The sequence below is a fragment of the Muscardinus avellanarius genome, assembly GCF_963383645.1.
Source record: "Muscardinus avellanarius genome assembly, chromosome: 1".
Lineage (NCBI taxonomy): Eukaryota > Metazoa > Chordata > Mammalia > Rodentia > Gliridae > Muscardinus > Muscardinus avellanarius.
In genome coordinates, this window is record NC_137786.1 from 88,880,694 (window position 1) to 88,900,625 (window position 19,932).

Here is a 19,932-nt window from a genome sequence, read left to right on the forward strand (position 1 = left end):
TAGAAGGGCTTCCAGGAACCCCAGTACCACCAAGCAAAAAAAAAAAAAAAAAGTACCAATTCCTACTTAAGATTTATCATTCAAATGTCTATATCTATCTATCTATGTATATAGATAGATGATAGATAGATAGATAGATAGATAGATAAACAACTGTGTATTTCTGGTTTCTACTGACTTCCTAGTTGGAATAGACCTTCCAGTTCCTGAGGAGGTTAGTCCTGATCTGGTTACTCAGGAGACAACATTTGCTAAGTATTTTATTTTCAAAGTTTGTTGCCTGCTGCAGGGACCTGGTTGACATTCATCATATACATGCATATATTTGGAGGCTAAACTTAATCCATATTTTAAAGAAAGAATAACTAGATGTATTGTTACAGGTTTGCTCTTTGCTGTGAATGGGAAACCTCACTTTGGGGACCAAGAACCTGTACAAGGATTTGTGATGAACTTCTCCACTGGAGAAATTATAGATGTCTTCAAGCCAGTACGCAAGGTATTAACATACATTGTCTGAGTTTCAGTTTCCATGAGAATAAAAAAAAAATTAATCTTGGATGGATTTTTTAGAATATTTTAGAGAATATGGAGATTTTCTTAGCTTTGTTGACAGAAATTTTCTATTTATTATATTTTATATAGAATAAATGTCTTTGTCTAAGATCAGTTTCTTCGGGTTAAAATTATCTCTGTATGCATTTTTAAGGTTCTTAATAGACTTTGCATATGAGGGCAAGTTAAAATTGGTTATAATTGGAATATAAAATAAAATAGCTGGGTGTGATGGCACATGCTTGTAATCCCAGCATTTGGGAGGCTGAGACACGAGGATCATGATTTGTGGACAACAGCCTCACCTACTACTCAGTGAGGCCCTTTGCAACTCATTGAGACCCTGTTTCAAAATAAAGAATAAAAAACTAGGGCTGGGAGTGTAGCTCAGAGGTAGAATGCCCCTGAGTTCCATCCCCAGTACCGGAAAAAAAAAAAAATATATAAAAATGTATCTTATTTTGGTTTCATCCAAATATACCACATGTTAAATGGCATTTTATAGTTCTCTTAGGTTCAGCAGTAATTTTGTTTGCTTTATTGTCATGGTTATGAATTTCCTAAGCAACAAGACTTGAAAATAGCACGTTCTGGAATTTATTCAGGTTCTAAAGACTTGGTTTAGGCAAGAGCCTAAAATCTACTTTCAGCTCCACAAATGGTTTGGCACTATTTATTTGAGCAGTATGCTTTACACACACAATGACTAGCACTCAGTGTTTCCATAGCCTTTTTGTCTTTCTGTGTAATTTTTCTGCAGTGTGATTGCCAGAGTGATCAGAATATTCACACGCACTGCAGTAATGTGCTTGTGATACAACTCTGTTAGAAAGTTTAGCCTATGTATCTTGATATTCATAATTCTTATATTATTATAATTATTATTTTGGTGGTACTGGGGTTCCTGGAAGCCCTTCTACCTCCGGGCTACACTCCCAGACCTATTTATATATTTTTATTTGCAAACAGGGTCTCTTAAGCCAGCGTGGCTAGCTTCAAACCTGCGTGATCCTCCTGTCTCTGCCTCCCAAGCACAGGGATTACAAGCGTGTGCCACCATGCCTGGCTATAATTCTTATATTATTTTTAAGATATCAAGTTTGCTAGATTAAGAAAAAGAATTTTAAAATGCCTGAGTATTTTAGAAATGTATCTGTTAGACTACAGACACTCGAGTTTATCACATTTCATTGCAGATATGTATTAAGTACCTACTGTGTGCCAGGAATTATACTAAATACTGAAAATATAGAGATGAATAGAATGGACATAGTCCCTTCCTTAATGAAGTTTATAAGCAAAAGTTACACCATCTGAATAAAATTAGAATTATTTTGAGCTAATGATTCAGCACAAATTTCTTTGAGTTTCTTATTTGTATTCCGCAAATAAGATTTTCACAGAAATATTTCATCCAAAAAGCAATAAACCATTAAATATCAAATCATAGCATCTGTCCGAAGGAAATGTATTACAGTGACAGTATATATTTTACTTTCACAGTATTTCAAATCTTCATTGATTAGCTGGTCTTCATGACTGTATCCCTATGACCTAGCTTCTCATATCTATTGATGAAGAAAGTGGAAAATCTTAACTTTCAACTATCCATTGTGTATTAGTAAAGCTTTTGCCTTGTTCATTTTTGTGTGTGTGTGTGGAATTGGGGTTTCTGGAAGCCCTTCTACCTCTGGGCTACACTCCCAGACCTATTTTATATTTTTATTTGGAAACAGGGTCTCTTAAGCCAGCACAGCTAGCTTCGAACCTGCACGATCCTCCTGTCTCTGCCTCCCAAGCGCGGGGATTACAAGCGTGCGCCACCACACCTGGCTTGCCTTGTTCATTTTATTAATGATGGTATGCTGTGTCAACTAAGGTATTAACTTTTAGTTAAATATGCATTTAAAAATCAAAACTAAATGGCAGTCGGGAGGCCAAACTAAATGAGCCTTACCGTTGTAAGACTCTGAACAGCCTCGAAATAAATTTCAGAAAGCAGTGCACCTGAATATCAGCATTCCCCAGATGTTCTGCAGTGAACAAGTACAATATGTGGGTCAATATAGTAAACTTGAAAAAGTGTCTCATCACAGGATGGAATTTGCTTTTCCTTTTAGTAAACAAGAATTGATATTACACCCAAACTTAGGAATTCATTCTGTGTTGACTCAGTGAATTGAAATCATTTATGAATCTCTCAGAATTTTCATTTAATTAGATTATCATGGTGAAGATTAGGTTTGGGTGGGTGAAGGAAATAATACCATATATTGGCTTCTGTGTAGGAAGAGATTCGTTTTTCAAGGCAAAGGTCAAGTTTAACATAATGTGTCAGCCTCTGTGCATATTTACTACTTATTTCTTTACATATATCACATATTGCAGGTCTCCCCCTTGTGTAACATTCTTTAAAAATGTTTACATCTGAATGTGTAATCTCCATGTTTGTGTTTATTCAGGGAAACTTAAGAAAGATGATTCTGCTGCTGCAGTGGTACACACCTGTAATCAAGTACTTGGAAGGCTGAGAAAGAAGGATTGCAAGTTCAAGTCCAGCCTTGGCAACTTAGAAAGACCCTGTTTCAAAATAAAATATGAGAAGGGCTATTAGTGTAGCTCAATGGTAGAGTGCTGCTCTGTTCCATCTCCAGTACTGCAAATTTAAATAATGATTCAATGAAGGACTCTCAGAAATGTGTGAGAGCAAAATACACACAATCAGGTTTCTTATCCCTGTAATGAAAGGAATGACACATGGTCCCTCATGGTCTGCTTTCATCCACACCCCTCAGAATGGAATTATCTTTCTTCTGCAAAGAAGCCCATGTGTAAAGGAAGGGAATGATCCCCACCCTTACATCCAAGAGAGAGGGGGGAAAGGGGAGGATATTAACCTCAGATTTATTTTATTTCATCAGCCTTCACAGTGGAAATTACAGTATTTGATAATATTTGAACTGAAAGACTCAAACCAAATACTTGTTCAGAGCTACATAGTAAATAGCGCTCTTGGATCTCAAACCCAGATAATTCTCATTCTAAACCTTAACTTTAATCCACAAGTTACATGTTAGTATGCCAAAGGTTATATGAATTCACAACATAAACAGGGTGAAACTTCTTACAAATATTTAACTAATAAATAAGTTTAACCATTATTTTTCTTTAAAAGCAGCTATAGTCTTGATACATATTGAGCAGAATATACAAATTCCTGATGATTTTTATTATTTATTTCTTTACTTATTTTTTACTTTTGTAGCACCTGGGACTGAACCCAAGAGCATTCTGCCTCTGAACTATACCGTCAACCTTATATTTATTTTATATTTTGAAACAGGATCCTGCTAAGTTACAATGCGCTGTGAATCTGTGATCTTCCTGGGGTCACAGGCATCCACCATTATGGGATGCTCCTTTGTGAATTTTTAAGGTGTGATTCTGAGCATACTGCCCTAGGATTTTTTCACTAAATGCCCCACAAAGATGCTATCATTCTTTCCTCTCATCAGTTTTATTTTGCCGGGGTACTTCAAGTGAAGAGTTTGCAAAGCCTGGATGAGAAGATCTTTACAACTTTGAATCCTAATGTTTGTTTTATTTGGTTTTGTGATACTAAGGATTGAACCAAGAGGCATTCTACCTCCGAGCTATACCCAGCATTATTTTTCATTTTTTATTTTGAAACAGGGTCTCACTAAGTTGCAGAGAGCCTCACTAAGTAGCTGAGGCTATCCTTGAACCTGCAATCCTCCTGTCTCAGCCTCCCAAGTACTAGAATTACAAGCATATGCCACCACACCCAGCTTGAATCCTAAAGTTTATTCCTAAAGCTCAATAACAGAATTTCCCATTCCAGTTAACATGAAGCAGCAGAATAGTTTATTTAAAAGCTCTCCAATGAGTTCCTCTGATTGGAACAGGAAGAGAGGTTTGGAAGTCCACCCACTAAGCCCCACCCTAGTCTTTCTACAGGGGCTCCAATGGAATCCAACAGAACCCTTGGCCCCTTGGTTTGTTTGAGAGCTACAGAGAAGGGATTTGTTGCCATTTTAGACTTGATTTTATGCTGTACTGTGATATATTTGAAGCAAAGTTCTTAGTCAATGGATAGCTCATGTACCTATCCCCCCCCTTTACTTTCTCACCATTATTTTTCGTATCAGAAAACCTGAATTTCTAAGAAATTATTAAAGTAAAGAACTGGAACTGCTTGTGATTTGCAAGCTTGTTGCCAACCAGTAGCTGAACGCAAAATAAAGATAAAACTTTAATGACACACCTGTGAGATTTCAACACGGAAACATTTTGATTTCTGGCTCTGTCCTTCTCTGCATATTTATCTCAGTTCATTTGACGGAGAGAAGCAGTGAGCCTGGTTGGCATTGACTATTTCATTTTTCTTCTCAATATGATAAACTGTTGCCCATTTCTGAAGCAGAGTGGGATCTCCAAAGCATGTGTTCTTCTGCCAGTCCTAAAGTGAGCTAACAGTAGTTGGCATCCTTAGTATCCTTTGTACTTAGCACATCAAGGTGGGCACGTGTTGGCTGTCAGACTCGGTCTGGATGATGCTCCTGTTTGTACTTACTAGACATATTTGTGAGCCCTGGGTCTCCAGGCAGGCCTGCTGACCTCAAAGGGGAAGGAATTACCCATGTCCTGACAACTGGTAGCCCTCGGGCACTTGTTAGAGGCTTTAGTCGCACATTTAAAGTATCTAGTCTGTGACCCTGAGAAAGTCACATAAAATGATTCTGTTGCCTGTGTCCTCAGGACTGAGATGGTTTGAAATGAAGAAAGACATATTAAAATGCAGAGTATCTGAATTAGGTACACAGGCCTAAGAAGTACTTGAAAGTATCATCCAGTTTGCTTTCTTTGCTGACTTAAAATATTGCAAATGTCTCACCTATCTCCTAGTGTGCTTATCAGAAATCATCTGAAACTGGGCATGGTGGTACATGCTTGTAATCCTAGTATTTAGGAGGCTGAGAGAGGAGGATCGCACAGGTTCAAAGCCAGCCTCAGCTACTTTGTGAGGCTCTCAGCAACTTAGTGAGACCCTATTTCCAAATAAAATATAATATAGTCTAGAAGTGTAACCACGAGGTAGAGGGCCCCTTGCTTCCATTCTGAGTAAAAGGAAAAGAAAAATCATCCGAATGCCATGAATCTTTTTTTTTTTTTTTTTTTTTTTTTGTACTAGGGATTGAACCCTGGGACATTCTACCTCTGAGCTACATTCCCAGTCCTTTTTATTTTATTGAAATGAGGTCTCAGAGTGCTCAGACTGGCCTCAAACCTATGATATTCCTGTCTCGGTCTCCCAAATTCTGGGTTTACAGACATGTGCCACCACACCAGCTTCCTTGAATCTTTAAAATAGCTCCCATTACTAATACTGTTTAAATGGTTTTTAAGATAACCTACAATAGTTTGATAATAATATTTTTAAAATAATGCCTGGTCTTTTGGTTTATATAGATTAAGAAATGCAAATTTTATACTGATTAAAACATAGAAGAAATATAAAAGCTACAATGAGTATAAATAATTAGGTAGAAAAATTAAACAGTACTGTAGAAAGCAATCTATTTCTAAATTTTCACTGTGTGTGTGTGTGTGTGTGTGTGTGTGTGTGTGTGTGTGTTACTGGGGATTGAAACCAGGTGAGTTATTACTTCTGAGCTACACCCTAGCCCCTTTTATTTTTTATTTTCAAAACAGATTCTCACCAAATTACTGTACTCTGGCTTCAAACCTGTAATCCTTCTGTCTCAGCCTCTCAGCCTCCCAAAGACTGGGATTATAGGCCTGTGCCACCACACCCAGCAAATTTCACTTATTAAAAGAATTAAACCCCTGCAGTGAGGGTCCCGTAGGCTTTCCCAGTTGCTTATGATTACGCCTGGCAGACCTAGGAACCCATGAGTGGATGAATGAATGGCCCCTTTGGCTAAGAGTTGCTTTGGTGGGGATTAAATTGCAGCTTGCTTTAGCTTGAGTTCTATGCTTATCGTTTCACTGTGTGGCTTGCTTTAGGGTGTGTGTGTGTGTGTGTGTGTGTGTGTGTGTGTGTGTGTGTGTATTTTCACAGAAGGAGGCCAACAGAGGCTTACCACCCTCACATATTCCTTTGTATTCCGGCAGCACTTTGACATGCCTCATGATATCATTGCATCTGAAGATGGAACCGTGTACATTGGAGATGCGCACACAAACACCGTGTGGAAGTTCACCTTGACCGAAAGTATGTTTTTGTATCATTGTCCATGTTTTCCCTCCATTTTATTGCTTATACATTTTACATTTACTTCCCTTTTTTTAGTGATGGGAGTAAGGAAATCAAGATACAAGGCAGTTGTTTAAAAAAAAAAAAAAAAAAAAAAAAAACCTCTATTTGGAGCCAGGCATGATGACAAATGCTTGTAATCCCAGGACTTGGGAGGCTGAGACAGGAGGATCAGAGGTTTACGGACAACCTCAGCAAGTAGTGAGAGTCTGAGCAACCTTTTTCTAAACAAAAAATAAAATAGGACTAGAGGTTTAGCTTGGAGGTAGAATGCCCCTGGGTTTAATCCCTATACCACAAAACAAAACAAAACAAAAACACCTATTTGGTATCCATTTCAGGGATAAACTCAACTTTTAGAAAGTGAAAAGAAACATCTTTTTCCCTGGCAGTTATCCCCTTGTTTCCACAGATATTCCACAGGAAATTCTTAATGCCTGCAGTAATGTCTGTTACATTAAAAGCCAATGTTAATTCTAGCCTAGTTCCAGAAGGAAGAGAAGGCTTTGGCAAAGCAGAAGATTGACTTGTTTCCATGAGGCATCGCTCCCCACATGGCTCGTTAGCTCTCGGGAGCTGTAGAGCATCTAGGGATGCCAGCGTCTGCGTCAGACATACATTATCCCAAACAGCCAGCACTTTGAACTTTCCATTTAGGCTTCAGCTTCTTTAAATACTGAATTGCTCTATTTCAGGTAACCCAAAATTTTGTCTGAAGACATATTTGCTCTATCAAGATCTAGCCAACTAGTTTTGAATTCTCTACTTGCAATTTGGATATGATATCTAATTCAAAGTATTCCAACCTAGCACCTGAATTTTTGAAGCTAAGAAAATATAAGTTTTTAAAGCCAGGCATAGTGACACACACCTATAACCCCAGTACTTAGGAGGCTGAGACAGGAGGATTGCAAGTTCAATCCTTAGGGCTGGGTTATAGCTCAGAAGTTGAATGCCCATAGGTCCAATTTCTAGTACCAAAACAAAAGAAAAAAGTTATATAAATTTAAATACTTGTTTGACCACAAGCCTTAAAATCTGGAGATACTTTTTAAATATGCCAGTTTCTAAATAGGAGAACGTGGAGATAAAGAATTGAGGATTATAAATTTGAGATATCAGGAGCTGCAACAGGTACTGTTAGAGAACTAATAAGGACATATCCTTGATGAAGAAAAAATATTCATTATAGATAATGAATTCATGATAGATAATCCCTAGTTATATAATTAAACTCAAAATTAATGATAGATAATCCCTAGTTGTATAATTAAATTCAAAAAGTTTAGGACAAAAAAATCTTTAAATACTCTTTTTTTAAAATTTATTTTATTGAAAATAAATGTTATACATTTAATCTGTATTTGGTGCCCTCTCCCCCCCTCGTTTCCCTTCCCCCCTCCCGATACTTAATACCCAGGCTAACCTTGCTATATTCGTACTTTTACACCTATTTGGAAATAGCCGCTCATCAATCAAGTTCATCCTCCTTCATCTCTTAGTATTCCATTCAGACTTTGCTGAGATTTCCCTTCCATTATCTGGAGTCCCTCTGGTATCCCCAGTGCTCACTCATTTGGGCATATTAGAGGAAACATGTCCCTTCTCTTTCTGCGTTTGGCTGATCTCACTTAACATAATGCTTTCCAGCCCTACTTTCCATCTTCTTACAAATGACGTGATTTTGTTCTTCTTTATAGCTGAATAGAATTCCATTATGTGTATTTCCCATAACTTTGCAAACCATTCATCTGTTGATGGGGGCCTAGGTTGTTTCCAAATTTTGGCTATTACAAATTGTGCTGCTATGAACATAGGTATACATATCTTTAAATACTCTTAAAGACAGAAAATATTTCAAAAATATAGCCAATATCTGCATTTTTTTCCTTTTAGTAATGTAATTCTTGTGCTCACTAAGTTGATACCCAACAAAGATGCATACCTGAGTCACTAGGGGAGGATTTTCAAATACACGTGGCCAGTTGCCCCTCAACATCTATGAAAAGAAGAGAAATGATAATATGTGTATTTTGGAATTTCTTCCCAACTAGTTTAGGTACAACTCCTGATTGGAAACACTGAAGCATAGAATACGACTTTAAAACAAAAAGCCCTCAGCATAATCTCAAGCATAATAAATCTGAAAAATAGTACCTCTGGCACAGTCAGACTGCCACTGGAGACTAAACAAGTGTCCCATGTATTCACATTCTAATATTTAGTCAAATCCATTTATGTCAGCTACAAGACTAGTAACCCACCACGACAGAATTAGCAGGCAGTCTTATATGCTGCTCACATGAACTGCTTGATATTTCAGAAACAATGCAGTATTGTCAATTCCAAAATGAAAAGCTCAGGCAGGAATGTACCTCAGTGGTGAAGTGCTTACCTTGCATTCACAATGCCCTGGGTTTGATCTCTGGTACCAAAAAAGACCCAAAAAATCAAACTTAAAAGAAAAAGCTAATAAAGTTCTTTGAAAAAATCATTTTAGCTGTCCCTAAATGACTTTACCCAGAATTCATGTGCCCCATACCTAATTAGTGGCTTGTGTTGAACTCTTTTCTGACATAATAATGAATTTGATGAGTTAGAAAATACTTTTCATAAAATTAATATCAAAGTTAAGCTTTTCAGTGTTCTCTTTTGAGGATTCTGATTTTCTCTCCTGGCTGTGCTGTGTTACAGAAATGGAACATCGATCAGTTAAAAAGGCTGGCATAGAGGTCCAGGAAATCAAAGGTTGGTCAAATTCCTCTCATGGCTGAAACCAGAAGTTATTTGTGTTGAATTATTTTATGGCTCTTTATTGCAACTTAAAAAATTGTCAGTCTAAAAATATAATACAATCTGGTAAATTATCCATGACTTCTGCCGTGTGCTGAATCTTTAAGTCGGCATGTCACCACTGCTTTTTCTGATAAATGGAGTAGTCATGAAGATCTCAAATCACTGATTTCAAGGGATAGAACATGACTGAGGATGTAAGAAATCTAAAATTAGTGAACCAGACACATTTAGAGAAGAAAAAAGTCAGCCAGTCACTTTTAGAAGTATGTTAACCTCATGTAAGCAAAAAAGTACTGTTCAGTGTTCTGGAAAAGGACTTTCCTTAATGGGTTCTAATGTAAAGGAATGGAAAATATCTTTGATAAGTTACTGTTGTAAGGGTGTGAAGAAAATTAGCTTGTTCCCTAAGCTCCTTAGTTCCACTCAGCCTTCAAGATTTACTGAGGGTTTCTATGTGAAAGGCACTATAGCAGGTCTACCAAAAATAAAACTGCCTGACCTCAGGAGACTTACAGCCTATCAGGAGAGAGAGACAGAGACAGAGACAGAGACAGAGACAGAGACAGAGACAGACAGATAGGGAGGGAGAGGGGGAAGGAAGGAGAGAGAGAATATATGTATACATATACCTATATATAAGTATGATATTGGAATATAATACCAGGAATGGAGAAACGGGATTTGGCTGTTGGTAAGCAACTACTGGATTCATTTGGAATCCCTGGAATCTTCTCCTTTTTCCAGAATCAGTTTTTATTTTCCCATTTTCTTCTATCTGCAAGGTTTTGACATTTCACATATAGTTAAGAAATCACCCATTTCTCATGAGATGCTCCTAATGTTTAAATAACAAAGTGATTCCATTATTAGTTTCTTTACAAATGATTTGACTAGATATTCAGACTTAACCTTAGGCTTACGTGTTTTCCTTTCTCATGAAAGCAGGTTGAAAAGATGAAAAGAAGCAAGAACCAAGAGGGAGTATAGGTATTTTATGTAGGCAAATGAGAAAATGTAGCTGGCTCAAGGTTGAAAGGGGTAAGAGAATATTACAACATTAATAAATAGAAATTGTTTGGCATTTGTAGAAGTCTATCTAAGTGTCCTAGTGAGTGACATTCACATGACAGTCCTGCCAACAAAAAAACTCCTGATCCTCTAGTTTTCTTTCATATATATGTAATTATTGATAAGCTGTGTTTTCCTGGAATAAAGATGTTGTGAGAGATGATATTAATAATAGCTAATGGAACGAACTTATGGAACACAGATGATGCTATACAAAACTATTGCATTTAATCAGTATACCAACAGTGTGATAGTCACTATTATCCAAGGACATTGAGAATCAGAACTAATATGAGATAGTGTTACAGCCGGTTTTGAAATGGACATTTGAGATCAAACCCTATACTACAACTGTACTGCTAAAGAGAAATTGATCTCACCAAATCATTCACTGTCAATTCTTCCAAGAAATACAGGCTCAGAATCGTGACAGTTCACTATTAAATCTCTACAACTTCAAAATTTTCTTTAACTATTTCTCTTTAAATAGTACTTAACAAAAACATATTGATTGTACTAGGTGGCTGGTAGAAGGTGGCCCCCAATATTTATTTCATCTGGACTTGTCAATAAAAGATGAATAATATCTTTTGTATGTCATTTTCTTTTTTCTCAGTGCATACCCTTGAGCCCATTTAGTCAGAAAACTTTCTAGTCTTGTGGCAGAACCCAGAAGTCATATAATATTTTTTCTAAATGTCTTGCCATGAAAGTCTAGTTTTAATAGACTAAATTATTCAATATTTAATAGACTATTCAGTTCAAATGAAGTTATTCTCTTTTCCTTTGAAGAAGTTTAATATGACTGTCATTAAACAATTTTTAAAAGTATGCCCTTACAACAAAAAGAAATATAAATTCTACTAGATCTTATCCTTTATCAAAATAAGGGAACTTAATTCAAACTGTAACAGAAATAGAGAAACACTATCCCAGATTTAATAGCCCAGTGATACATATCAGTTTTAAATCTCCAAATTCAAGTTGCCACTGATGGCGCTCATCCCCACTGTGATGTGTACATAGCTAAGTAATAATAACAGGGTTCCAAAACCCATGTTCTAGGGAAGTTGCAGGAATAAGAGAATTGGAGATGATAAAAAAAATTTAGGAAAGGGACTTAAGATTTCAAATAAAGCTACTAAAGCATAGCCTTCATATTCCATCCCTCAATAAAAGACGATGCTGAAACCATCTCAAGGAATTAAAAAATACTTCCTAATGTAGTTATCTTCTTAGAACTTACAGAGAGCAACTAATTATAAAGAAACACATTGCATTTTGAAGAGAGTGAGAAAGAGAGAGAAGTTCTCACTGGTGCAATAGGCACGTTACATGTTTTCCAGACTGTTACTTCCTAGTATGCCATTTAAAATTTTCAGCCTTCAGTTTTGTCTGTGATGACCTGGGAGGTAACTGCTGTTTTTCTATCTGTCCCTTCTTTCCTCTCCCCTTAGTCTGGGTCCTTCTATCAAGGAGAAGAGGGAATGCACAGGAATACAGTGAACCTTTCTTTCTAAATGCATTGCTTTAAAGATGAAGAAAAACACTCTTATATATCAGCATAAGAGCTTATGATACTACAAGATTTTAAGATGTTTTTGCTCTGGATAGAATACATCTGGCATCTTAAATGATAGAATAAGAGTGTCATGATCAGTATCCCATAATCTTCTGAAAGTCCCAGGTCCTGGCTTATCTTAGAGCATCTACAATCCTCATTCATCAGGAATTCTCTAAGTTGTTGGGTTTTTAATAAAAGAGTTTAGGATAAAAGTAGAAGTGTTATAATTTGGATTATTGTTATTTGTTCTTTGAATGGAATACTTAGACTCTTAAGTAAAAAATATTGTTTCAGGCTTTTAGCTCTACCTATGTTGCTTCCTGAGAAGAGCTTTTTTTTTTTTTTAAGACTAGGGAATTTTATACTTTAAGCTTTCTTTTAAAATGCAGAGCATCTTTTAAATCTCAAACATAATTCAGTTTGTTCCAAAAGTTAGGATATTTATTTTTAGTAGATGATGCTCAAAGTACCAAAAGCTATGTGGAAATCAAGAATTTCTAAAATGGCATATGTGTATCTCAGCAAGTTCATTGCCTCATCTCATTACATTTTCTAGGAATGTTTAGCTGATTCTTTTAGTCTGTCACCTATATCACCCAACCCTGGCTCTGCCTTATCAATAAAAAAAAGACATGAGTTGGCATGATCACTGATTAGGTATAGGTAAACCCACAAAATGACATGTAGAAAATGTTAGGTAAGCCGGGCGTGGTGGTGCACGTTTGTAATCCCAGCACTTGGGAGACTGAGACAGAAGGATCACATAGGTTCGAAGCCATTCTCAGCTACTTATTGAGGCTCTCAGCAACTTAGTGATACCCTGTTTCCAAACAAAATATTTTTAAAAATAGGTCTTGAAGTATAGCCTGGAGGTAGAAAAGCCCCTCAGTTCCACCCTCAGTACCACACACACAAAAAAAAAAAAGAAAAGAAAAAAGAAAAAAGAAAGAAAGAAAGAAAATGTTAGGTAATTACTCTGGAAATACCTGCCTTCAAATAAAAACAGACCTTTCTTCTCCAAAGCAGCATATTCTTGAATGCCAACCTACATCTCTAGCTTATGTTTTTTTTAATCCTATGATCTTATTTTGTTATTTTTTCTGCTTAAATATAGAGAATTTTTGTATATCCTATATAATACAAAATAAAAAGACAAACTGCTGATCAGAAAGTAGGAATCACACTTATATTCCTCTTGGAAACTGAGACTTAAAAATATTACATTTGAGCCATGTAGGTCTTTTTCCTTCCCTCTCTGCTCGTGAACCAAAGAAGGGGAATTATGATCTCCCTTTACCCCTAGCCTAGGAAATGAAATAAGGACTTCAAGAGCATCTGCAAAATGGTAATAAAAATTGTCCCTACCTATAGGTTTTGTGTAAAGACTGAAGTAGGGTAATGCCTGACCTGCTGCATGCTCAATCAATACATGTAATTGAGACTGGAGGAGGCTGGTTCAGAACATTCAAGTGAAAATTGTCAACCTGTCATTTGCTTGTACCATAAATTATATTTACCATATCTTAAGTATTTTAGGAAAAATGTCCTTAGAGGAGTGTCCAGCAAATTATTAAACTAAGTTCTCACATATACATTAACCATAAATTCTCCTGATTGGGAAAGCTACCTGTCCTTGCCACTTGGTCAAAATCTCCCTGAGACCATACCAGTCACTCTGTATTAGAGGGCAAAAAGATGCACAAAGACACAGAAATTCCAGAAACCTTGTGAGGTTTTGGAAAACGTGGTTGTAATTTTTAGTCTGGGCAAATTCTTATCAGCCTTTGCACATTATGTTTTATTTATACAAACACATATGTGCTTCATGAATGTTGAAAGGGCCAACTTCACTTTCAAGCCAGTTATAATTAAGATTCCTGCAGTAGCTACTATAGTTTTGTTGCTTTGGTTTCTCAAATAGTGTTTTAGGCCTGATCTTTACCCATTGCTTGCCAATGTCACATAATAGTTGGATAAGTTATTTCTATCACCAATAAAATGATCTACATTGCATTTGTGCATGTTTACATTTTACTGAGAACTGTATGAAAGAACCTGGAAAAGATTCAGTTCCTTTTTCTCCTTGTAATACTATATTTAATTGAACGTGAAAGAGATTCATTAACTAAAGTCACAAGGAAACAAATACATACTAAGCATATTCTTTATGACAGACACATAACAATGGCTTATGAAGGAGAGATCACTTATCGCAGTTTTAAAAATAAGGTTACCAAGGCCCAAATAATTTAAGTGACTTGCCCAAAGTTATACTGCTGATACAAAGGAGTTGGAATTTGAGTTCAACTTTGTTTGACTCGAGTATGCACATCAATTCTTTCCCCTTACACAATGTTTCCTGTAATTTTTAACCTTGAAAAAAATGGAAAAGAAGGGTGCATATTTTGTGGAGTTATAGCTAAAGAGGGGATTAAAGATAGAAGCAAAAAAAAAAACAATTTGAAGGTGAAAAACTACTTAGTGGAAATAACTAATCACAAACCTGCTTCCAGCTTTGTAGCTTCAGACATTAGAACATGGACCCCATGCACACTGGACTCAGCGAGTTCTTTGTGAACAATTGTTGACTTGACAGGGTAGGGGGTGGGTGAAAGGTTTCTGGGATCTTTGAGTCAGTTGAATATTGTGAACTCTTCTTTCCCTGAAGAAGCCGAGGCAGTGGTTGAAACCAAAATGGAGAACAAACCCACCTCCTCAGAATTGCAGAAGATGCAAGAGAAACAGAAACTGACCAAAGAGCCAGGCTCGGGAGTGCCCGTGATTCTCATTACAACCCTTCTGGTTATTCCTCTGGTTGTCCTGCTGGCCATTGCCATCTTTATTCGGTGGAAAAAATCAAGGGCCTTTGGAGGCAAGTAAAATGAGTCCCTTGAAATTGGAACCTGCCTTTGAAAATGTTTGGCCTAATTGTCCTTGGTAGTTTGAGTGTTATTTTTTCCCAGTGTTATTAGTATTTTGTTTTGTTTTGTTTTAATGCTCTCTGCTTTTTTTAATGTTATTGTCTGTGTTTCAGATACTGTCAATAATTAATATCAGTAGAAAATATGTCTGAAGCCTCAGAAATCTAGGTAGATGATAATACAACCTTCAACACTGCCTTTTAATAATTGGCTTAAGAGTATTTTGAATCTCCATACAAATGTGTAAATACTAGAATCAGAATACATTAGCTCACCAATCAGGAAGGAGAAGGAGACCTTGCTTTTAAAACTGGCCCACCTCAAAGAATGGTTGCTATTGTTATTTTGAGTTTATGCCAGTCATTTTGAGATTATATTTTTCCCCATCAGACTAGGTATATAGTTCCTAGCTACATGACCTTGGGCAAGTTACTTTTATCTCCCTAAACCACAGTTTCCTCATGCATAAAAGTAGGAATGAAATGCTTAACTAATAAGGTTATAAAAAGAGTTAATGAGATAACATATAGAAAGCATTTATCAAAGTACTTAGCATCTAGTGTACTCAGTATCTACAATGATTTTGATAAGTAATCATTGAAAATAGAGTAATAACAGATTCATGTCTCAAACTTCAGCTTTATCAAGAAACTACCTATGTCTATAAAAAAAACTACTGGGTAGTCTTCAAATAGTCTTAATGTAAGTCATTAGTCTACCCTAACTGAAAAGGCAGGGTCCAAGCAAAGGAATCAGTATTTTACAAAATCATTCTGACTATAAAGGATCCAGGAGCTGAGTTCCTTCCAAGACATCCAAATAAATAAACAGTTGACCCAACTCTTTTTTCCCACCTGTCAGTAGCAGTCCTTTGGCAGGGCCCCCGGATCCTAAAGGAAGAGTCTAAAGCTACATTTGGGAAGGATTGTGTGGACCAGACTGAGAGGCAGCAGCATTTGATCAAGAAAGAGAATCTGATCTAATTTCAGGTCAAGGCAGCCATGGCAGAGATTCAGTGCTCATGGCAAAGCCCTGACACAGAAAGATGCAGAAACAGGAAGCAGAATTTGATTTAATAGGTTGTGGAATGGAATTTCTTTTGCCTTTCTTTTGCTTTTCATAGATCTTCTGCAAAAAATATAGTCAGAGTTTCTTCTACTGTTATAAATCTCTGCAAAAATATAGTTAACTCTTCCCAAAGAGGACTTCTATTGAGCCTCTTTATTGATCTGGAACTGTCTTAAGTAGGGACAGAAAGAAATAGTTATTATCTTCATAGAGTTATATAGAAGCTTCAGGAGAGCAGGATTCTCATGTGTCGTCTTTACTGTTCTGTTCCTATCACAAGTAACAGTTTTTGGCACTAGGGCATCAATAAGTAGTTGTTGTAGGTTGAGTGAATAAATAAATGGAGCTCAAAAAACAGATGACACATAAGCAAGAGATGTCATGCAAAAGCTATGATAGAGGGTAGTAAAAGTGATGATCAATACATATAATTAGGAGCACATAGGTGGGGTGGCAGATATTAGAAAGCTGGTACCCAGTTCATACTGGAAGAAGGAGGGACTAAGGAGTCAAGAGAGTTTGGTCTCTTCTGTTTGCCATTAAGGACATGTGACATGGCACTTGTGTGTAATGCTGACTTTATAGGAATGCATTGAGAAGGCAGTGACCCAGTTTGATCCACTGGAAATTGCCATTTTTCATCCATGAATCGTGTAAAATAATGTAAAATTGCAATTCTGTATGGTTCTGTTGAATACAATTAATTTTAAAAGTAGATCGGCCTCTCAACTTTTTTCAACATTTATTATCAATGGATTTTATCTATTCTGTTTTCTAGAAACCCCCTGAAAGAACCTTTTATTCACCATCACTGTACACTCCACTGCTGCCCTACATCAGATTCTGAAACAAGTGCAGGAAATACAAATATGAATGAGGGATGTAGGGCATCCCTGTGGAACTAACAGTCTACTTTTGGGCTTTCTAACAATCTTAGTAGATACTTCATTTCTTTTTGCTTATTTCTGTCCCTCTCCGCTCTCTCAACTATCCCTCTGTCATCTGCCTGTTATTTTCCCCATTTTACTGCTTCTAGTCCTGGTGGGACTAAATAGACCTGAGATCAGCTTCCCTAATCCTTGATGGAGTAGTGGTAACAGGGTAGAAAGAACAGGAGGATATACAGTGAGGAAAAAATGAAATCAATCTGGAGTAGTGTCCTATATAAAGAAAGAGAATCCATTCTTCACAGAGGTAGAAGCCCATGCAGACACTCTAGGTCACCTTGTGTACTCGGAAAACACTCAGGATTTTATGTCCTTTCCCTTCACTTAAGCTTCCTGCAAAAGAGAAATGGCGTGCATGAATCCAAAGCTTTATTTTTTCTTTTCTCTCTCTCTCTCTCTCTTTTTTTTTTTTTTTTGATAATGGGGTTTGAGCCCAGGTACATTCTACTTCTGAGCCACATTCCCATCCCTTTTATTATTTTTATTAAACAAGGTCTTGCTAAGTTTCTAAGGCCAACCTCAAACCTGCAATCCTTTAGTCTCTGCCTCACAAGTACTGGGGTTACAGGTATGCACCACCAGGCCTGGCTCAAAGCTTTGTTTTTGTGTATTAGGCACTGTTCTAAGCATATCATATTGCAACATCCCATCTCAAACCTTACAGACAGGTAGAGATTGTCAATAATCCCTCTTTTCTCAAAGGACAAACAAGGCTCAGAGAATTAATTCATCCAGTTTGCACAGTCCACAAGAGATACAGACAGGAGTCAAACCCTTACATACATCTCAATATCTGTGCATCTCAGTCCCTTGTATACTTTTCAATAATACTTTGCCTTTTCCCCCTCAGGATGGCATATAGACAAAAGCCAAGCCTGCTTGATCATTTGTGAAGTCCTAGTTTTGTGTTGAAAGTCAAGCCCATGACCAGGAAGAATGACTAAAACACATTTTAAACTATGCTATGCTATCTTTTTTCTTTTTCTTTCTTTCTTTTTTTTTTTTTTTAGCAGATTCTGAACACAAACTTGAGGCAAGTTCAGGAAGAGTGCTGGGAAGATTTAGAGGTATGCCTGTGACCTTTAGAATCCTTCACGTTGGGTTCAAAGTCAACAAGCTCGTGTCTTTTAAAACAAGAAGTTCATATTTTGTCTCTTGAAACTAAACACCTGGGATGCAGCACAGCGCCCCCTATTGTAAATGCAGAAATCAACCAAGCCAACTGTGTGGCCTGGCAGCAAATTCCCCAGCTTTATTTTTTCACCTTGCCATTTGACATTATCTAATTCTCCTCCCCTGCCTTTTATCTGGTTTCATTTTTCTTTGGTAAATTTCCTGTCACTTCTGCTGGCCTGTCAGTGCTTGTCATAGTGAAGATGACCTTTTCATAAAGCCATTGAAATGGAGAGCTGCTCAAGGGATGCCAGTTTCCACAGAGCTGGGAAAGAGCAGGAGATGAACCATGAATCTCAAATATTCCTGCAGAAACACATAATTTCGGGGAGTTTTTTATTTTTTATTTTGGCTCTGTCGCTCTTTTTTTTTGTGTGTGTGTGTGGTACTGGGGGTGGAACCCAGGGGCTTTTCCACTCTGGGCTATACTCCCCAGACCTATTTTTATACTTTATTTGGAAACAGGGTCTCACTAAGTTGCTGAGAGCCTCATTAAGTAGCTGAGGCTCACTTTAAACCTGTGTGATCCTCCTGTTTCAGCCTCTGTCACTCTTTAAAAAAAAAAAAAAAAAAAAAAGCCGGGCGTGGTGGCACACACTTGTAATCCCAGCGCTTGGGAGGCTGAGACAGGAGGATCGTACAGGTTCAAAGCCAACCTCAGCTACTTAGGGAGTCTCTCAGCAACTTAGTGAGACCCTGTTTCCAAATAAAGTGTAAATAGGTCTGAAAGTATAGCCCAGAGGTAGAAAAGCCCCCGGGTTCCACCCTCAGTACCACACACACAAAAATCTACCCTTTCCCATCCCCAACTTCTGACATTTTTTTTTTTTTACTACTAAGAATTTATAAGAAATCTGGGCATGGTGGCACACATCTGTAATTCCAGAACTTGGGAGACTGAGACAGGAGGATTACAAGTTCAGGGGCAACCTCAGCACTTTAGCAGGGCCTTCAGCAAAGTAGCAGGACCTTGATTCAAAATAAAGAAATATAAAGGGCTGGGGATGTGGCTCAGAAGTAGACTGCTTCGTACAAAAATAATAATAATTAACAAGGAAATTTGGGCTTATTTGTTGTAAACTGTTCTTAAATTCTACATTACTATCCGCTTCTCTACAGGAAAAGGAAGCGGAGGCTTGAACCTGGGAAATTTCTTTGCAAGCCGAAAAGGCTACAGTCGGAAGGGGTTCGACCGCCTCAGCACTGAGGGGAGTGACCATGAGAAAGACGAGGATGAAGGGAGTGAATCAGAAGAGGAGTACTCAGCACCTCTGCCAGCACCCGCACCTTCTTCCTCCTAAACACCAGGCCTTGACTTTGGTTGACCGAGATTTACCAAGAATGCCAGATTCCTTTCCCTCCAGCACGTTTAAAGTTCTGTGCATTTAATTGTAAACTGTACTAGTCTATGTGGGACTGTACACATTTTATTTACTTCACTTTGGTTAAGTTGGCTTCTGTTTTTAATTGAGGAGTTTCCTAAAACTTCACAACAGTGCCATTGTCTTCATATGAACGTAGAGTAGAGAAACAGTCCTCTCC

At 37.3% G+C, this 19,932-nt stretch overlaps 1 protein-coding gene across 19 annotated transcripts in view; it reads left to right on the plus strand.

The window, feature by feature from the left end:
* PAM (peptidylglycine alpha-amidating monooxygenase) overlaps positions 1–19,691 on the plus strand; it is a gene marked incomplete at both ends in the record, with an annotated part of 173,109 nt that extends 153,418 nt beyond the window's left edge. For 4 of the 19 annotated variants that reach the window (XM_080711033.1, XM_080711046.1, XM_080711049.1 and 1 more), the window contains 6 exons: positions 384–499; positions 6,712–6,811; positions 9,548–9,601; positions 14,950–15,153; positions 18,231–18,284; positions 19,510–19,691. In XM_080711033.1, coding sequence (XP_080567159.1) covers positions 384–499; positions 6,712–6,811; positions 9,548–9,601; positions 14,950–15,153; positions 18,231–18,284; positions 19,510–19,691 — 710 coding nt within the window. Of the gene's footprint in view, positions 1–383; positions 500–6,711; positions 6,812–9,547; positions 9,602–14,949; positions 15,154–18,227; positions 18,285–19,509 lie in introns of all 19 variants that reach the window. The other 15 variants (XM_080711050.1, XM_080711038.1, XM_080711042.1 and 12 more) reach the window with 7 other exon arrangements.
* Between the last annotated feature and the right edge of the window lie 241 nt (positions 19,692–19,932).